The 19998-nt window shown below is 37.7% G+C and overlaps 1 protein-coding gene across 1 annotated transcript; it reads left to right on the top strand.

Moving 5' to 3' along the window:
- The first annotated feature begins 2908 nt into the window (after positions 1 to 2908).
- On the top strand, positions 2909 to 9217 carry LOC132165412 (BTB/POZ domain protein TNFAIP protein). Its single transcript, XM_059575957.2, has 10 exons — positions 2909 to 3525; positions 3912 to 4009; positions 4109 to 4154; positions 5641 to 5723; positions 5812 to 5876; positions 6055 to 6116; positions 7433 to 7492; positions 7799 to 7831; positions 8805 to 8870; positions 8959 to 9217. Exons 1-10 carry the CDS (start codon positions 3022 to 3024, stop codon positions 9004 to 9006), a joined length of 1065 nt encoding a protein of 354 aa, XP_059431940.2. The 5' UTR covers positions 2909 to 3021; the 3' UTR covers positions 9007 to 9217.
- The last annotated feature ends 10781 nt before the right edge of the window (positions 9218 to 19998 follow it).

Here is a 19998-nt window from a genome sequence, read left to right as displayed (position 1 = left end):
TCCAAATATCCTTATATAACATCATGTATCATGAATATAAACTAAGAGTTTTCAAACAAATATTACTATGATGACAACGATCACATTTATTTAAGCAGACATGACAATGCAGAGTAATACTAGAAGTCTCTCTTATGTCACTTTATAAATGATGTGGCTTTTAAAATTACCATTAGGCTTGTGATTAATCATAATTAAATTTTGATCAGATGATAATTTTGAAAGCTACCTTATTTTTAGAGTGTTACAAGAATGAAACAAGAAAATTTTTTAGAATTACTTAACAATGCGAGCCATTCGCTATCCATCTCCATCCCAACGAATTTCTCAAACAGACATTTGGTACTTGGTATTTCATACCAAATACTACTACCCAATGTTTTTGTAATTTTGTTTTCTATTTTTAAAGCTGTTCAAACATAATTTCAAAAAAAAAAATTTCTCAGTATTCACAATTAAAAATACAATAAAAAATAATACAAAAAAATTGGACACCGGAAAAAGCCCAATGTTTTAGGAAGGATTAGGGAGTGGTTAAACAACCCTAAGAACAACGACAGAGGTGGTTAAACTGCCCTCAAACTAATCCATGGTGAAGGATCTTACCCCAAAATGTTATTTCCAAAACCTTGCCGTCATGGCCATAAGCATAGTTGTGCCATTGCCAATAATAACCTCAAAATTTACCTATGGTGTGCTGTCTCCGTATAGGTGAGGATGGGCACTAGGCAGAATGGGGGGCTATGCTTTTGGCAAATGATTAATTCATTTCCAGCTAAGCAAAGTGATTCTTTTACTCTTTGAAGAGAAATGCTACACTTCTAAAAAAATTTCTTCAAAATTTGGTTGTCAAATGATATGTCATAATCCCATAAGTTGGTGATACATCATTTAGAAAGAAAAAAAATTGGAAGTGTAACACTTCTTCAAATCTTAATCCATACATGCATAAGAAAAGACAAAAATGTCCAAGATTGGTAGCTCAATTGGCTGAGGATTATGCCATAAAGAGGAGGTCACTAGTTCGAATCATCCTCACCCCTTTCTCTCCCCTTGTACGGACATGTCAAAAAGAAAAAAGAAAAAAAAGAAGAACTCCTCTAGAAAGACGTATAATTTTGACCATACGATGTATTTTAAATTAGGCAGTAGATTATGAGCCATTGGCTAGACAGAATACGATAGTTGGAGCATAATAGGACTGCTGACATGTCCTCTGTATTAGAGGTGGTGAGGGTTTTAGAGATTGTAGGGATTTGGAGATATCAAGAATTTGGGACCCATTAATTAAACCTTAGCTCCATTCTTGATGCGCTCGAGCTCACTTGCGCTCGTAGGTAGTTTTGAGCTCGAGTTCACTGAAAGTCACTTCTTCAGCATCTCAAAAAGTTATGTTTTAAGCCAAAAATCAATGGAATTTGTTTGCATCTTCATTCATAACCTGTAAACACTAAAACAACAGAAGATTAAAAAGATAACAAAGCTAAAAAATTAACATATGGGAGTTACGAAGCTTGAATGTGCAACATTCAACGCTTATCAGACTCCCTCTTGCTCAGTGCGCTTCTCCACTAGCTCAGCCTATCTTTTCTGTTATTGGTTCCAGGTAATCCACAAATGCTATTTTGGTCTCTTCAAATTTTTGGAAGTCCATATAGATACTCAATCTTAATGATAGGCTTAGGCTTTTCTTATAGAAAATAGCTTGGAACACCTTTCCAACAAAAGCGCAGCTAAATTCTATTTTTCCATCTAATCTTGAAGTCTGCCCTGTATGCAAAATACTAGAAGATTCTCTCCAGCATCTGTTATTCAATTCCAGCTTTGCCCGTATTATTTGGCATAACTCATTTTGGCCTCTTAACTAAATGACTCTTAATTTCTCTAATATGTGGGAATGGGTAAATCTTATCATCTACCTTGGGGCTACTCTAGGCATTCCAATAGAAGATTATCATCGGTTTCAAATCTTTACTTAGGTAGCATGCGATATGTTGTGGTTCTCTCGTAACAAAGCTTATCATGATGAAACCACTTTCGATGCTCTACAAGTTTCAAGGAATGTTAATAAAATAACATTTGATCATTTTGAAAGTTGGCATTAAGTGTAATATATTATCGGTGGAAAAATGGATTCTTCCCCTGCTAGGTTGCTTTAAGATCAATTATGACATTGCTATTAAGGATTCATTCTCATTGCAAGCTGTGGTTTGTCATAATAATTTTGGTAACATTATCAGAATGACATCTCAAATTAGCTCCAAATGTTTGCCAAACACTAGTGAAGCTATGACAGCCCTTCTTGTTGTGTCTCTGTCTTCTCTTAACATTAACAATTTTATCCTAGAAGGAGACTCTTTGGTCAGTACTTTAGCTCTACTCAATCCTAATTTCTCTCAAGATCGGCGTATTTCTCCCATTATATTAGAGACGCTTGACTTTATCCCTATTTCTTCATTTTGGACAGTTCAAAAGTTAATAAAAGTGCAAACTTCTGTATTAATTCAGTGGCACATTGGGCCGCAACCAAATTTTTTAATGGCAGCATTCCTATTGCTCCGTCTCCACCTCCCCCTGTTCAGATTGTTAGTGGAAATAATCCTCCGGCTTTGGTCTTGATTTGTTAATTTTAGGCTTATTTAGTTGTTTTGCTTCGTTCGTGTTTTGTTGTTTAATGTACTTGCAAGTTAAAAAAGACGTTTAATTAGGTGGCAGATTATGAGCCGTTGGCTGGACAGAATACGATAGTTGGAGCGTAATACCAGGGCCTGATGACATGTCTTCTGTGTTAGCGGTGGTGGTGAGGGACCGAGGGTTTTAGAGAATGTAGGGATTTGAGGATATCAAGAATTTGGAACCCATTAATTAAACCTCAGCTCCTGTCTTTATTTATTTATTTTTCGGCATTTTTCAGCTCCAGTTTTGTTGTGTCAACAAGAAAATATCCAATATCAATCCATTTCACACAAATAACAACAAATAACATATTCTACCGCCCAACCTCCCCCATTCTCAGATTCCATGGCATTAGCAACCAACACTCACACACTACACTCAACCATGTCCTCCTCAATCTCCACCATCCCAGCAGCGCCCTCTTCTTCAAACCTCTCCTTTTTCTCCTTCCACCTCCACCACCACCCACTCCTTCCTTTCCCAACCTCAATCTCACTCCCAATCCCATATCCCAGTCCTACCGCCACGCTCCGTCTCACTCTATGCCGGGCAGCCAACTCCCAGACCGGTCCGGTCAAGAAACGACCATCCAATAAGAAGAAGAAAAAGAGTAAGGCCAGTGGCGGTGCTTCCGAGGGTTTGAATTTGAGCGATGTTGAGGTTGTGCGTGATTTGGGTGTTGTTGATAATGATGTGGATGGTGATGATGGTGTGGAGGGTTTGAGCTCGGATGGCCGGTCCTTGCCGTATCAGCCGATGCCGCTGCCGAAACCGCCGGCTGGGTTCGTGGTGGATGATCATGGGAGGGTTGTGATGGCTTCCGATCCGGCGAAGCGAATTGTCACCGTTGTGAGTTACTTCATGCTTCCTTTGTTTCTGTTTGCGTCATTTTGGTCATTGTATATCTATTTTGTTTGTTGCTCTTCCACCAATTCAGTTTTGATTTGGAGCCCAACTAGCCTACTTTGTGTGTGTGTTTACTGGTTAGTATGAAAGGATGAATAGAGCGTTGTGGCATCAATCAAAGATGGGTTAGGTGAAAATTTCAAAATGGAGTATGAATTATTTTTCTTTCTTGCCAATGCTCTTTATTGTTTTTATTAAAGAAAATGAGTAATGCTAGTTGTAGATAAGTTACTTTTTAATGAAACTGGTTGTAAGAAGTGATGGACTACTACGTTTTTGTTGGCTTTTTGGATTCATAAATTTGAAGGTTCTAAAGAATTCATGGACAGGTTGATCCTACTAATAATCTTCCATTAGAGTGCATTGTAAGGAGAGTATTCAGAAGTTCTCAAGAGAATGAATGCATGCTGCTGTGCCCGGTTGACACGTAAGAAATGTTGCTTCTATGTATACCGTATATTCAGAAGGCATATTCAAATTTATATTATTTTTTCCTTGATATTTAACCCGCAGATAATTGCTGCAGGCCTGTACAGATATTAAAGAGCACGAACATTGATGGGTGGTCCGCTGTATGTTTATTCTTCCACCTTAAATTTTTAGTTTAGTTTTTGCTTTTTTCAGACTTGATTTGATAAATGATTTTCCAAGTTTTGATGCTAGAACATTTTCTGGATGTCTTTTTCTTTATAAGTAATCAAAATTTATTAAAAACCAAAGGATGCTTCTTTCCCTAAATAATATTATTTTCTTCAAGGTCACCTTTTGGTATGTCGAGAAACTCACGATGGACTTTTAAAATCTCCATACACCTTCCATTTCATCAAGATGGTTTCAATCCTCTTAGAAATAGGGGTTATGATAGTTTTGTAAGATGTCTTGACTGTTATTATCCATAAAAGTTAGGTATTAGCTCAGAAATTCTCTGAAGGACTTAGGGCATGCTTGATTAATCATCCAAGAAGAGGTTTGTTTCTTTTCATTTCTACTGAGAAATTTAGGCTTCAATGGAAATCGTGACTATATCATATGATGGGTAACTGAAACTTAAAGTTATGCTGCCTTGTGTTGTTATTTTCTGTAATCATTGACCCAAAGCTAAAAGAACAGAAAAATGAAAGAAAAAATAAAGACCTAATGCATTTGAAGCTATTACAATTTCTATTTTGTATCGAGTCCTTGCTGAGAATTTTCTTTACAGAAAGTATCTGGTGCATGAGCTTTTAACTACCAGTTGACAGTTGTATAACTCTTATCTTAATTTCAAAATAAGTCTTTTAAGTACGTGTACTAGATTTAATTTTACTTGATCAATCTGAAAGAAGGTAGAGATAAGGTCCCCAACTCGATCAATGGGTGCTCATTGGTCTTCTTGAAACTCCCCAACTGCCACAGCTTTTGATTGGGTGAGCCTTGAGCAGACAGTATATGACATTAAGGAGTATTCCCCAATTGAGTAGTCAACTCATAGAACAAGCATGACAGCGAAGCAAGAAAAAGGCCTTCAATTTTTCTTTTTCAAATCTCTCATCTGGTCAACGGTAGACATTCTTTTCTTTGAAAAAGACATCCCATGCCTGGAACGAGTTGAAGGAGGGAGGACACGGCTCTCAAAAAGTGGAAAAATAGGAACTGATTCTCTGTTTTTGTTCCTACATGAACTCAAAATGAATAATGAGCTCCCATGGGCATAATTTTGTGAACAAATAGGGAAGAATCAATTACATATTTTATTCTAATGAGGCCAGAAAGTCTATTGGCTATAGGCTGGCATGAAGTGATTCACCGTGCTCAAACATAAGCCCGGTCATTCCTTAGGGATGTTTTTATAGATTATCAAATTACAAGGATGCAATTCATTTCTTCATTTTTATGCTTTGGTTCTTAGTTGAAAACTAGCTCATAGCTTCCCCCCTCCAAAAAAAAAAAAAAAAAAATTACTTTTCTTTTTTCTTAGTGGTTAGCATTGAGATCTATTGAGCAATGTTTCACTGTCTTCCTCTTCTTTCGTAAGCTTTCTATTCCACATCCTTGTAATCAATATATTCTGCATTTTAGGTCAACGATGAAGAAGTTGAAGCCATTCTTCCATCAGCTGCTTATGCTCTTGCCAAAATACATATGCATCTTGTACATAGTGGGTATGATGGTGTAGTTTTGCTTATTTGGAACGTCACTATTCTCGTGGATGTCTTTATGTCATTTTGTTCTTTCTTTGTCTTCTATCAGATTTTGTTATACAGCACGTGGAGGTTTTTGCTACTCAGAGGATGGCATATTTGATTTCCGTACAGGCAATAGTTTCTCTTTTTTAACTAATTCATTCTCCCTGAATCATATAAGTGTGTTTTGTTTATCTATATGCCCCCTCCACCCTCTTCCCATTTCTTAGACTATGATCATATTCAACAATTTCCAAGTTAAGGTCTTTGTGTGATTGTCTTTTCTCATAGGATACTTACTATTTTGCAGATGATGGGCAAGATATAGATGGCTTGCCAACCGAGGGTGTAGAAATCACATGCTTCCATCTGGTATTGTGATACTATTATTTGAACAATTCTTATTTATTTTATTTTTTTAAAATGAAGACAAACTTGTATATTTTGTATATGTGAAAAAGATTTGAACAGTTAATTTTTTAAGAAATGAAGACAAACTTGTATGTTTTGTATAGGTTAAAAATATAAAGTTGGAGCAACTGACTTGCATGCTTCTGTGGGAATTGTTAACATATCAATATTTTCTCCTATGCAACTGTTATCTTCTTCAGTAAAGCATACATAGATAGATATAGAAGTGATTTTTGTTCTGGATTGGAGCTCAGATGCCATGGGTGTTTTCAATCTAAATGCTCGGATACCTTTAGTAGCTGCTGCAAGAAATTTCCAGCAATCAGTATTCTTCAAGCTGCAACACTTTTTCTTAAGCTTGGTCCTATGACACCCTAACTCAATCTACAACCTTAACTTCTTTCCTCAACTGTTTGCAGCTCCTAAATCTGTCCTACTGCAACATTTTAGCATCCAGTGAGAACAATTTATTTAAAAGATTAGGTGCTATGATTTTTGAAAGAGAAATTTGTTGTCAGTAGTTATAAATATCATTGATGGTTGTATAGTTCTAGCATTTTCATGCCATTCTATTATATGGGTTTGACAACCTTGTAGAAACGTTTTTTATATCTTTTTTTTTTTTTTTTTTTTTTTAAATCTATTTCTATGAATCATGGATACCCCAAAATACCTGGAGTGTCTATGTGTTTGATACTTGTCTGGGAAATAAAAACTAAATGGTTCTGATATGCTAATGATACATGTAGTATGTGGCTTCTCCTTAAATTGAGGTAAAGAAGATAAAGAACTTCTCAAATCTCTTTTGTGCCATCTGTATCTTTTCCTCTTCAGAGCCTTGTCGCTAGTGCTAATCTGTGTCTCACAATTCATCCCGACTCTCTCTCCTCCTCTCTCATGATTAAATAACAGGGCAATATGTAAAGTTAAAACGGATAAATGTTTTTATTTTTGAAGACTTTCATCTATATTAAGATAGCCAAAAAATCACAATATCTATTGTGGATATAGGGAATATTTTTAAAGCCTAAAATTGGCATTAGATTTCCAAAAATATAGTTTTATTAATTACTTAATTATCGTATCTGTGTTAATTGTCTCCTAGTTTTTTAAGATTCCCTGTATTGTCATAGCTGTATCGCATTTACTCATATCTCATGTTAGTATCGGTGCTTTCTAGATATATTTATGTGCATATATGTGATGACTGACAATCTGTAGTTATGAGCTTAGCTGGTTATTCCCTGCCTCTCTAATCTGTCATTCTTTTGTTACAGGATGGTGCACCTTACATGATTTACACGCCATCCGATCCGCTTCTTTTTGTGGCTGTTAAGGTACCTTCAAAATTTTATTATGCTTATCAAAGGGAACTAGTGTTGCAGCCCTACACAAGCTGAACCTCCATGTGATTGATAATATTTTGTTCCCTCTTTCTCTGGGGAAAAAAATGAAGGAAAAGAGGTTATATGCTATATTTCAAGATGAAGTCCCCTCCCCCTGGCCAAAAAAAACAAATTGTCAATATGGTCAGCTAAAATGTTCTTATTTTTGAAAGAGCTATATGGTTTGCTTAAGACTAGGCCTAGATAGTGCGTGACTTGGGAACAGAGCTAATACAGGTTGATTTTTTATTTATGCAGAATCAGAATGGGGTATTGCAAATTGCAGATGATGTAAGTAATTTCATTTCTTTTAGCTAGTAATAATCCCATTCATTTCAGAAGAAATTTTGTTTACTAAGCAATCTTATTATGAGTTTAAATGTTCCTGCCTGCATATCAAGACTTCTGTCAGTATAATTTTCATTCTTGGTTCTTCAAAATATTACGTCTGTACCAATTATGTCAGTACTGTGGGGATTTTGGGTGCCCCATGGTTTCCACTGAAGATCAGTTAATACAAAGTTTTTGAGGTTATAATTACATGAAGTTGCTCTTTGTTATGTAAGATTTATATATTTTTTACTTATCGAAAAAAAAAAAAAAAAAAAAAAAAAAAAAAAGAGAAAAAAAAGATCTGTGGTATGGAGAAGTGCCTGCTTTCACAAGGATCAACATTGATGAGGTTAGTTATGGCAGGTGACAACTATCACAAGCCACTTAAAGGAATACGTCAGCTTAACCATTTGGTCACAAAACACACATTTTGCCGTTGGTTTATGATTGCCTAGTATAAAACCATAACAGATTAGTTCATTTCTAGATGTTGTTTTGGACCCAGAACTGGAAATTGTTTGCACTAGTGTACGTGTAACATTCTTTGCCCCAGTTACACTACCCAAAGAATGTTTTGGATCTTTTGAGCTTGACTCAGTAGACAGCATTGTGTGTCCATTCCCACGTGTTTGTGCATCTTTGATTACTTGGGATGTTCTGCTGTATGTTCCCAGTAAACCATTCAGGAAGAATTGCTTGCTGAATAATGTACTTGTTTGTCTTTAAGCATTTTTTCTGGAAGTTAAGCATGCACACATAGTGAGTCATAAACCTACAATCTCACCCTCCACCCCGTTCTTATGGGGGAAGAAGTGCCATTTGAGCTTGTGTTTGAGCAATACCAACTTAAGCATTTACACAAGGTCTTGAAGAACTGGGGATTAATGGATGATGGCTCTTACGAGCACACTGGTTTTATTCTTTGAAACAGGATCTCCTGGAGGACCCAGCCGTTATAAGCGCCATAGACGAGGAGACTGAATTTAATGCGTTGGTGGTATGTCTCAGCCTTCTGCACAAACTCGTTCTTTTCGTACTGATGTTGGGCTAAATGAATGATTTGGCTTGTTTGATCAAAATTGCAGGAGGAAGAGTCAGCTCTTCTTGAATCATTGAAGTTAGGGGAAAGATAACCAGATGTATCATCTTAAGTCAGTATGTCAAATTGGCTTGTTTTGTCATCTTTATAGGAGGCTGCACCAGGTGTTCAATTTGGAAGATGCTTCACGACAAGAGACGGGAGGAATTTTTATTTTTTTTATTTTTTGGGAGGAGCTTAGAAGTGCTAATATGATTATTTACCTTTTTGTATATATTACAAATTTAGTCTGCATGTTTGATCAAGGTTGGCGAAACAGGTATCTGACACAACCCGATTACGACTCGCGAGGACCCTACACGATTAACCTATACACGAACATGACCCGTTTAGCTAAACGGGTTAGCATGTCTGACACGATTATAACACGAAAAATAGCCGGCTAACCTAACACTACCCGTTTAAAATAATCGGGTCATATTGTGTAGACACGACTCGACACGATTAAAATAACTTGCTACATTTTTTATTTTTTTGGGAGAAAAAATGACTAAACATTATTTAGAGAAATCAAGATATAGCAAAAAAGCTCTTATGGGAAACAACAAAAATTCAAAACAAAGCATTATGCTCTGTTATTACAATCTAAGCGATACTGGGAGGGAGTTTACAAATTACAATCAACGCGATATTGGGAGGGTGTTTACAATCAAAATAAACGTCAAAACATTGATGTCTTATGTTTAGCAGTGTAAATATGGGTCGGAGACAGAGTGTAGAGAGGCACAACTGTTCAATCCAAGAAAAAGAGTCCGTAGGTCTATTGGTGAGGACTGAGGAGGCTAAGCTGAGCATGATACTGTGAAGAGAGTTTTAGAGAAAGAGAGAGAGAGAGAGAGAGAGAGAGAGAGGCGCAGCTGCGTTGGGGGCTGTGTCGGCATTGGGCAGTCGGCTGAAATCTGATTTGATGCGTTAGGTAATACTGGAATAGGATGCGAGGAACTTGGAGAGCGCAACGTCATCTTCGTGGATAACATCACTTGATTGCTGATTATGGTTTATCCTGGGTGTGCTCGGAAGAAGAGGGAGCAATTGGGATTTGGGATATGTGCGATCAATTTGCGACTTTTAGGGTTTAGGATTTTTTTTTACTTTTTTTTTTTTTTTTTTTTAAACGGGTCTGATGGGTCGACCCACCAGATCTGAATAGTAACCGGGCCTGGTGGGTCGACCCACTAGACATAAAAATAACCGGGTCTTAATCGGGTAGACATGATTAAGACCCGAACCCGATAAGGCCAAACTCAATACTTTTTTTTTTTTTTTTTGTGTCTTGTTTGTGTTGGGTTCTCAGGTTGTGTCAAAATTGTCAGCCCTAGTTTGATGTGTTGAGCAATGCACGATTTTAGATTCATGTCTTCATGCTTCTATGAGATGAGTTGGGTTTATAATCTCGGTACATTTTAGTGTCCAGTTAGATTCATGTATGATACAAGAAAGCACAGGCAAGGAGTACAAACAAACGAAGCAAGAAAAGCATTGCCATATCTTCTTATACTTTCTACGTTCTTCGTCAATTAACTCCTGCTAACCTTTGCTTGGATGACATCAAATGATAATAGCTCAGTTCCATTTAGAGAGTAACTTAAAGCTCTTGCACAATTCATGGCTTATGAATTTAGCAGAACTAGCAATTTTGTCGTCATTTCAATTTTAAAAGTGGAAGTTTTTTGTATTTCATGCGACTCCATGGTTAAACTTTCTTCACTTTGTTTATTCTACAAAAGTAGACGCGAGAACAAAATTGAAAGTTCTTTCCAAGTTGATAGTAAAATCTGAGTTAAACTAAGAGCAAATTATCAAATAATTTTTTGTTTTTCTTTTAAGTTCAATAAGGGAATTACCAGAATTATGAGAAAACAAACTTGCAGTATTTATGTAATTCTGTTGTTAATCTGTTCCAAAAAAAAAAAAAAAAAAAAAATCAATATAGCAAGGGTGAGATTTCAATAAGATCTCATCTCCATCAATATTTGTGAAAGTGTATTGGAAATGAAAGGGTATTTAAACCGAAAAAAAAAACCTATTATTCAAAGTATTATTAGAAAACAAGTTGCAAAAATATTTTCCTCCGATAGGGAACATTAGTCGTAAAAATTAAGTGCTTTCTCAATTTTACTTTTCCTCAAGCTAGAAGACTAGAATCATGGAAAAAGTCCCTGCCAAGTTGATAGTAAAATGTTCAAGTTAAACTAAGAGAAAATGATTAAATATATTTTTTAAAAAGTTTAATGAGGGAATTACAAGAATTATGAGAAACACAAACTGGCAGAAATTTTGTAATTCTATCATTAACACGTTCCCAAAAAAAAGTCAATATACCAAAATCAAGATCTCAGCAAGATCTCATCTCCAACATATTTGTGAATGTTATTAGAACAATAGGGTCCATCTTAATACTAGAAATGAAAGTGTATTTTTTTTAAATAATAATAATAATAATAATAATAATAATAATAATAATTCAAAGTGGTATTGGAAAACAAGTTGCAAAAATTAATTAAGTGGTTTTTTGCCTCCAACACTGGAACATAAGTCGTAAAAAATAAGTGCTTTATCAATTTTATTTTTCCTCGAGCTAGAAGACTAGAATCACGAGAAATACTCTCATATTCATGTATTTCCTAATTTTTTTCATATGATTTCTTTTCATCACCCAGTAATTTAATTCTTCTCTCTCATCATATCCAAATCTAATTATCACATTGCATGTTTCATAATTTTCTATTTCTTTTCCTTTTCAACATTATTAAACTCTTTATAGAATATCTCAACATTATCAGACCCTTCATAACTTGTCCGTCATACAATAACAAAAGTAGACATGAGAACATGAACATTGAAAGTACCTGTCAAGTTGATAGTAAAATTTGCAAGTTAAAATAAAAACAAATTATCAAATAATTATTTATTTATTTATGTTTTTTTTTTAAGTTTGATGGGGGAATTACTAGAATTATGAAAAAACAAATTGTTAGAAATTGTACAATTCTATCATTAATATGTTCTAAAAAAAAAAAATGACATATACAAGATGGAGATTTGAGCAAGTGAAAGTATATTGTTATTTGTTATAGCAATAGGAACATAAGTTGTGAAAATTAATTAAGTGACTTTTGCCACCAATGTAGGAACATAAGTCAAAAAATTAACCGCTTTCCCAAATTTTCTTTTCCTCCAGCAAGAAGACTAAAATCATGGGAAATCCTCCCATATCCATGTAATCCCCCATTTCTCCATATGTTTTTTTTTGTTGTTGTTCTTATTAAGTAATTTTTGTCTTCTTTCTCGTCATATCTAAATCCAATTATCAGATCATATGTTTCATAATTTTTCATTTTTGTCTTTCTCAGCATTATCAAACTCTTTATAGAATATCTCAGCATTATCAGACCCTTCATAGATACTCTGTTACACGATAAGAAAAGTAGACGCAAGAACTGTATAATTTTATCATTTAACATGTTCTGAAAAATTTCATGTTGTTGTGTCTATATGAGAAAACAAAGTGACAAAAACTGTATAATTTTATCATTTAACATGTTCTGAAAAAATGTCAATATTCCAAGATTGAGATCTCAGCAAGATCTCATTGTTGGGATCGATTGCGTAAATTTAAAAAATTTTACTTTTTACAAGTGGAATAAAACACAATTCCCAAGACCTTTAGCCCTCAAGACAAACATGATAAGATTCAAGAACAAACATATAAGTTAGATTACTTACATATAACTTCGGCCTCTGCTAAGCATTGAGGCGTAGGAAAGTACATCCGTTCTTCCAAAAGTGTGCGGCTGAGCAATTGAAGCTCAAGCATACTTGCAAACTCATAGTATGAGTCAACACTCATACCATATTGTTCATCATCATCTTTGCATACTTCATGTTCTTGATGAACTTGAAGAACATTTGGATGATCTTCATTGGAGGTCTAGTGGTTGTCTTTGCACATGCTGCCTTTTAGTTCATCTTCTTTTTAAGATTTGGATGCAGTTTCATACATAGGAATACTAGGTGGCATTTTTACTGGAATTGTTTCTCTACTTCATAATATTTAGTTAGTCTTAATTCCTTTGTGACCTTGTCTTTTCTATGATAAACAATAAAGTGTTTATAAAGCAAAAAATTGAGCATTTTAGCCATATATGATTGATTGCATGATTTTCTGTATTCAGACTATTATATACATATATGATTGTTTATTTTGTTGTTTAACAAACATTTGAAAACAGTGTTTTGTTGTTTATCCTCAACTACCTGTAAAAAAAGTGGTTTTCAAACGTTTTAGAAACGCTTACTTATTTCTTGGTTTTCTAGTATATTATGCTTCACTATGTGTATGTGTAGTGGCCCAAATAATTAATTAAGCTTAGGTAGCTTAGTTAGAAGGTTAATTTGGGTTTTGGGTCACTAGGAACAGCTGAGAGGGCATTTTAGAAATTTCAGACTTTCACACCGGACGTACGCATGGGGGACCACGCAGACGTACGCTTGCAAATAGTACACGAACGTACGCATAGGGGACCACCCGGACATACGCTAACTTTTGGGTTGACCACTGGTTAATGGCCATACGTACAATGCAGCCTTTGGTCCGCTAGGTAAATAGTACACTGACGTACGCCCTTATAGTACTATATGTATGCTGCTTTTCAGAATAGCCTTGCAATGCTCACAACTTTTTTCACCTATAAATACCCCACCCCTACACGCCCATTTACTCTCCATTTTCGTCCCTAAGCCCTCTGAAATCCCTATGTGAGTGTTTTGTGAGTGTGGTGAGTTCTTAGAGAAAAAGAGGTGATTCTTGAAGGTTTTGTTTCAAGGAGGTAACCTTCTACGCTTAAACTTTCTCTTTAGTTGTTTTATTGCTATTCTAGACTAGCTTAGTTATTGGTCTGAGCTTCTAGCTAGATTGTGCATTTAATCTTTGTTTAAGTTGGTTTAGCCTTTCATCTTTGTGGAACGTATTTTCTTATGCATGGAGGCATTGTGTTAAGATAGGAAGGTCCTAGAAATCCTTTGTGTAGCTTTAGAACCAATTTGGGAGGATATGAGGACGTTTGGAACAAATGAGGTTCGACCTGAACTTTCTAGGCGGACGTACAGCCTTGAGTCCGGACGTACGACCCGAAGCATTCTAGGGAATGCCACTTGGACCAATCGTCCGATAGTCTCTGTTTTGATGTTCTAGGTTCGTTTTAGTTGGACTTAGAACTAATGATAGGTCTTTTCACAATATTTGAGTTTATGAAGACTCAAAGGGATTTTATGGAGAAGCCTCACGACCCGGGTGAGTACAAACTCATATGAATACTTGTTACTTTTCCTGCATTGCACAATTATTTTATATATTTCAAATATGCATATTTTGCAACTTTCATGAAATACATTTTGGAACTACAGTGAACTCTCTTTTGTGAAAGCGTATGTTGGTTAACAAGATAATGATGAGACTTGTAAAAGCATGCATGTAAAATACAGATAAGACTAATTGCATCATATGACATGGTACACCGGTACATGTGGGATAACGGCCATGGGCTTACTATACATATTAACTTTTATGGTCAAATGTATGTGTATGTGTGTGCCTCGGATCTAAGTGGTTTTCGTGACCGGCGCAACCATTGCCAAATGGTTGGTCATTATAGGACGTACATCACTAGTAGCGTGGGCCACTCAAGGTTGGACTCGGTCAGGTTGCTAGTGGTGGACGGTAGTGTATACTGGTCAGGGCACCGTCATTGTATTACAGGTCCCTTAGGACAGAACCAACCCTGCTGAGAAGGGGTAATATCTCAGGTAGACTATACTGTTGAACTATAACATGATTCTCATATTACAACATGTTTTATATCTATATTGCATTCTTGATAAACTGTCACCTCATAATGCTGCATCTCTTTTATAAACAACCGAGTTCACCATTTAATGACGGGCACGTCATGTGCATTTATACTCACTAAGTCATCGGATATACCTTTATATGCTTTCCCTTTTTTCTCCATATGTACATTTGTGCTGTACGATTGCATTTAGTATATGCAACAGCCTTTTAAACCCTTAAGCATCCATAAAGGACGAGTGAAGTCTTGTGAGGGTTTAATAGAAATGATACCTACAAACATTTTTACTACCATGTTATCTCCAAGAATGCAGCATCATAAAAAAATCATGGTTCTCATTCATTAGCAAGCTTAACAAAACAAACTCCATCTTCACAATTTCAGGGAATTAAAAATCAAACTACTAACATGGCATTATCAGATATCACAAGATTCAACTTAGTGTAAAGTGAACTTAACACATAGTCATGGGCCATAAAAATCTAATCTCAATCATGCATGGATCAATACTTAAAATTCGTTAGACTTCCCATCGAATGAAATAACCAAGACTTTGTGTGTGTGTGTCTGCAGGATATGCAGTGCTTAGCTCCCTTAAGCTTTCTAATTGACCCATGTATCGAGCGTTAAGCCAATGACTCTCAAACCAAATGGTTTTAGGGTATTAGGTATAAAGACACCCTTAAGGACCTACTAACTCAAGTCAAAAAGGCTATAAAGCTAAGTTAGCCATGTTATCAATCAAACCAAACTTCCAACCTTTTGACGCGAACACTCACTACTTAATAAGGCAAGAAGTCCGATTATTCAATGAAAAACTCAAGGTGATCAATAATTAATTATTTATTTAATACTTATTCCAAGGTTATTCCTCCAATAAGTTACCCAACTGCATCCAAGATATTGACAACACACATAATTGATTTCAGATTTCATACCCCACAGACTATGTGCTAGTGTGCTTGTGCGAATCAAATTGAAACAGGTAATATCTCATGCTGTCGAAGAAAGTAACACAACTCTAATTCCCTAGTCAAGTGATCATGTGTTCATCAAGTTAAGCTCACCAATGAATTGCAAATCAAAATAAAACATCAACTGCATGCTTAAGAACAACATATGTACCCAGACCCCCAAACTTGAATGGCACAATGTCCTTAGTGTATGGATAGAGAAAATTAAACAATGCAGGGGATAGGAGTACCTGACTAGTCACTGCAACGCAGAAGAAGATGCCCTTGAAGCAGGTGGCAGCCGTGATAGGATGGATTGCATCAATACTTGTTGTGCTTCAAATCATTCGTTCTCTAGGAGCTTGTCCTCCCAGGCCTCCCTTCTCTGATCAGCTAGCTCAAATTGGAGGTCCAACAACTCCTCATAGAGGAACTAATACTCTAAACGACCCATGGTAACGGTCTCTTCGTCGTCGTCGTCCTCCTCTTCCTCAACTGTAGGCTCATCTATGTCCATAGGCTTGCCATCACCCTCGACTACCTCTACATTTATTGCTCATACCCAACGTCTTCTTGGCATGTGAGAATAGCTTTGGTTCCACTGGTTCAGGCCGAACTGAGGGTGGGTAGTGATAGGCTCATCCCCAGGTGTGCCCTCAATGCCCTTCATCTAAAGTAGATGGGTGATGAGAACTAGGAAGGGGAGTCCCCATTTGGCGGAACCCACAGTGCATTGCGCAATTGCTACGCCCCAGAACTTGTGCAGTTGGTGCTAGATGAGCCTAGCAATTAAGTACCAAAAGCCTCTACGAAAGGCATAGAGGGCGGCTAGAAATGGACCTCATCTTTAAGTTTTGTGTCTCAATGGACACGCATTATGTTGCAAAATGAATTCCACTAGCCAGAGTCGTGCGGGCATCTAGGCCTTGCTGGTGCAATTACGTAGCTCATTGTTGTAATGGACCTTGCAAATATCATCCATAATTTGTTGAGTAGTGAGCTTGGAGGGAAAATCCATGTACCGAGGGTGCAATTACGTAGCTCATTGTTGTGACAGACCTTGCAAATATCATCCACAATTTGCTGAGTAGTGAGCTTAGAGGGAAAATTTGTGTACTGAGGGTGCCATCCCGAGTCACAATAGTCGATGGGCACTCATGGGAGCATTGAAGGGTAGCAGCGATGTCGGCGATGGTCAGCTCTATGTTGACGCCAGCCATGAATGAAGTGAGGACGTCTGGCCGAGTACAGTCATAGGTGAGATTTTGGTAGAACTCCTAGACCAAGCTCTCGTAGGTGGTAGGGCTGACTGGCTAGAATAATGTTGTTAGGCCACGACACTTGAATTCTTTTACATTCAGCTTCAACCGCAAATGTGGTCTCTAGGATGACATGAGATGAGAAAAAAAAAATGGGGGAAAAAGGGAAAATGGGGTGCAGTGGTGTGGTGGAGGTGCTGGGGAGGTGAATGAAGGCGTGTAGTGGTGGGCGGTGGTGTAGACGCGGCCGTGGAGGTGTTGGACAGTGATGTGAGTGCAAAGGGTGGTCTAAGGAGGTCACAGCGCAATTGAAAAAAGAAATGAGGGGAAAGGGGGAAATGTGACTTAAAAAGGTCACATGAGGCCTCTGATCTAGTGCGCTTGATCGCACTCGCGCAGAGGTAAGTGTGTGTGTGGGTGAACTTGTGCGCGTAAGGGCGCTGGTGCCGTAGAAGTGTACTCATACAAGTGTGTAAGTGCAAGTGCTGGGCATCTACGCTCGAGCCTACCTGTGGTAAGCTCGAGCGTAGGCTCGTGTTTGGGATCAAGCGCACCTAAAGTGCTCTTGAGCCCAGTGTGCCAGTCCTATCTTGTGTAGAGCTTCCCAGGAAAGAGCCATAGTTTGGAATTGAATAGCCATACCTTTTGTTTCGGCATAAAGGACTTGGGTAGAATATGTCGATCATGAAATGCCTTTGTCTTCTCCTTGTAAATGCGGGCACTGTCGTAGGCATCATTGCGCAACTGCTTCAATTCTGTCAACTGTAGTTTTTGGTGGGAGTCGGCCTCTTGCATGTCGAAGTTGAACTGCTTGATCGCCCAGAGGGCCTTGTGCTCAAGTTCCATAGGGAGGCGAATGCCTTGCCATAAACAATCCGGTATGGTGACATTCCAATTGGTGTCTTGTAAGCTGTGCTGTAGGCCCATCGTGCATTATTGAGGCGCAAGGAACAATCCTTGCTGTCTGGCCTAACTGTTTTCTCTAGGATATGCTTGATCTCCTTGTTGGAAACTTCCACTTGGCCATTGGTTTGAGGGTGGTAGGGAGTGGCTACTTTGTGTGTGAGAGAGTACTTAAGGAGCAGGGTTTTGAGAAACCGGTTGCAAAATGCTTACCTCCATCACTGATGATGGCCTGGGGAGTACAGAATCTGCTGAAAATACTGGCCTAGATGAATTTGACGACGACCTTGTGATCATTGGTCTTGGTGGCCACAGCTTTAACCCTTTGGGAGGCATAATCCACTCCTACCAAAATGTACTCATACCTAGAAGATGGAGGGAAGGGTCCCATGAAGTTGATACCCCAAACATAAAAAATTTCAACAATGAGGATGGGGTTCAGCGGCATCATGTCCCTCCGAGACATAGCTCCAAAGCGTTGACCCCTCTCACATGCCTAGCAAAATTTATAGACATATTTGAACAAGGTCAACCATGTGAATCCTCTTTGTAGACCCTTGGCTGTAGTGGGCACTGAAGTGTCCTCCACAAGCTAGTGAATGGCAGAATGTGAGAATACTATGGAATTCACTCTCAGGGACACAACATCAAATTATCTAATTAGCACAATACTTGAATAACTCCAGATCTTCCTAAAAATAAGATCGAACTTGCTTGAAGAAAGGGTCCTTGTCTTGTTTGGACTAGTGAGAAGGGATTCAACTTATGGCTAAATAGTTAACAATATCAGCATACCAAGGCAGCTCCCTCGGAGTAATCTCAAATAGTTGGTCATCCGGGAAGGAATCATGAACTGGAAGAGGCTGAGGTGTCTCAAACAAAATCCGTGATAGGTGGTCAGCAACAACATGCTCAGTTCCCTTCTTGTCCTATATTTTGATGTCGAACTCTTGCAGAAGAAGTATCCATCGAATCAACCGGGGCTTAGTGTCTTTCTTGTCCAGCAAATGTCATAGAACAGCATGATCATAGTAGATGATTACCTTGGATGCTAGAAGATATGAGTGGAATTTGTCCAAGGCAAAGACAACGGCTAGCAACTATTTTTTTGTTGTTGTGTAATTGGCTTGAGCATCCATTAGAGTCTTGCTAGCATAGTAGATGACATGAGGAAGCTTTCCGTCATGCTGTCCTAAGGCTGCACCCACAATATAATCAGATGCATCACACATGATTTCAAATGGCAAAGTACATTGAAGAGGCTTCATGATGGGGGCAAAAGGTAGCATAGACTGAAGCTTATGGAACGCCGCTAGGCATGCATCATCAAAGTGGAAAGTAGTGTCCTTGGCAAGTAAATTACACAAGAGTCTTTAAATCTACTGAAGTCTTTGATAAAACGGCGATAGAAGCTAACATGTCTGAGGAAGGAACGAATCTGCTTCACTGAAATAGGCAGCAGTAGATTTTCAATTAGCTCAACCTTTGCACGGTCCACCTCAATTCCTCTTTTGGACACGATGTGGCCTAGAACTATTCCCTCTTGCACCATAAAGTGACTCTTCTCCAACTTAAAATCGTATTAGTTTCTTTGCAACATTGAAGCAAAAGTGACAAATTGTGGAGACATGTATCAAAGGAGGAACCAAAAACAGAGAAGTCATCCATAAATACCTCCAGAAATTTCTCCACCATGTCTGAGAAGATCGACATCATACATCTTTAAAAGGTGATCGATGCATTGCATAGTCCAAAAGGCATGTGTTTGTAAGCAAAGGTGTCGAAGAGACATGTAAAAGTTGTCTTCTCTTGGTCCTGGGGATCAACGGCCACTTGATTATACCCGGAGCATCCATTTAAGAAACAATAGTAGCTCTGGCCAGCAAGATGCTCCAGGATCTGATCAATGAAAGGGAGTAGGAAGTGATCCTTACAAGTGTAGGAGTTGAGCTTCCGGTAGTCAATACAGACACGCCATCCCGTGGTGGTGTGCTGTGGAACCAAGTCACTAGCTGAGTTCTCCACTATTGTGATGCTGGACTTCTTTGGAAGCACTTGGATG

This window comes from Corylus avellana, chromosome 11 (genome assembly GCF_965113065.1).
Source record: "Corylus avellana chromosome 11, dhCorAvel1.hap1.2, whole genome shotgun sequence".
Taxonomy (NCBI): Eukaryota; Viridiplantae; Streptophyta; class Magnoliopsida; order Fagales; family Betulaceae; genus Corylus; species Corylus avellana.
This window is presented reverse-complemented; position numbering and strand designations above follow the sequence as displayed.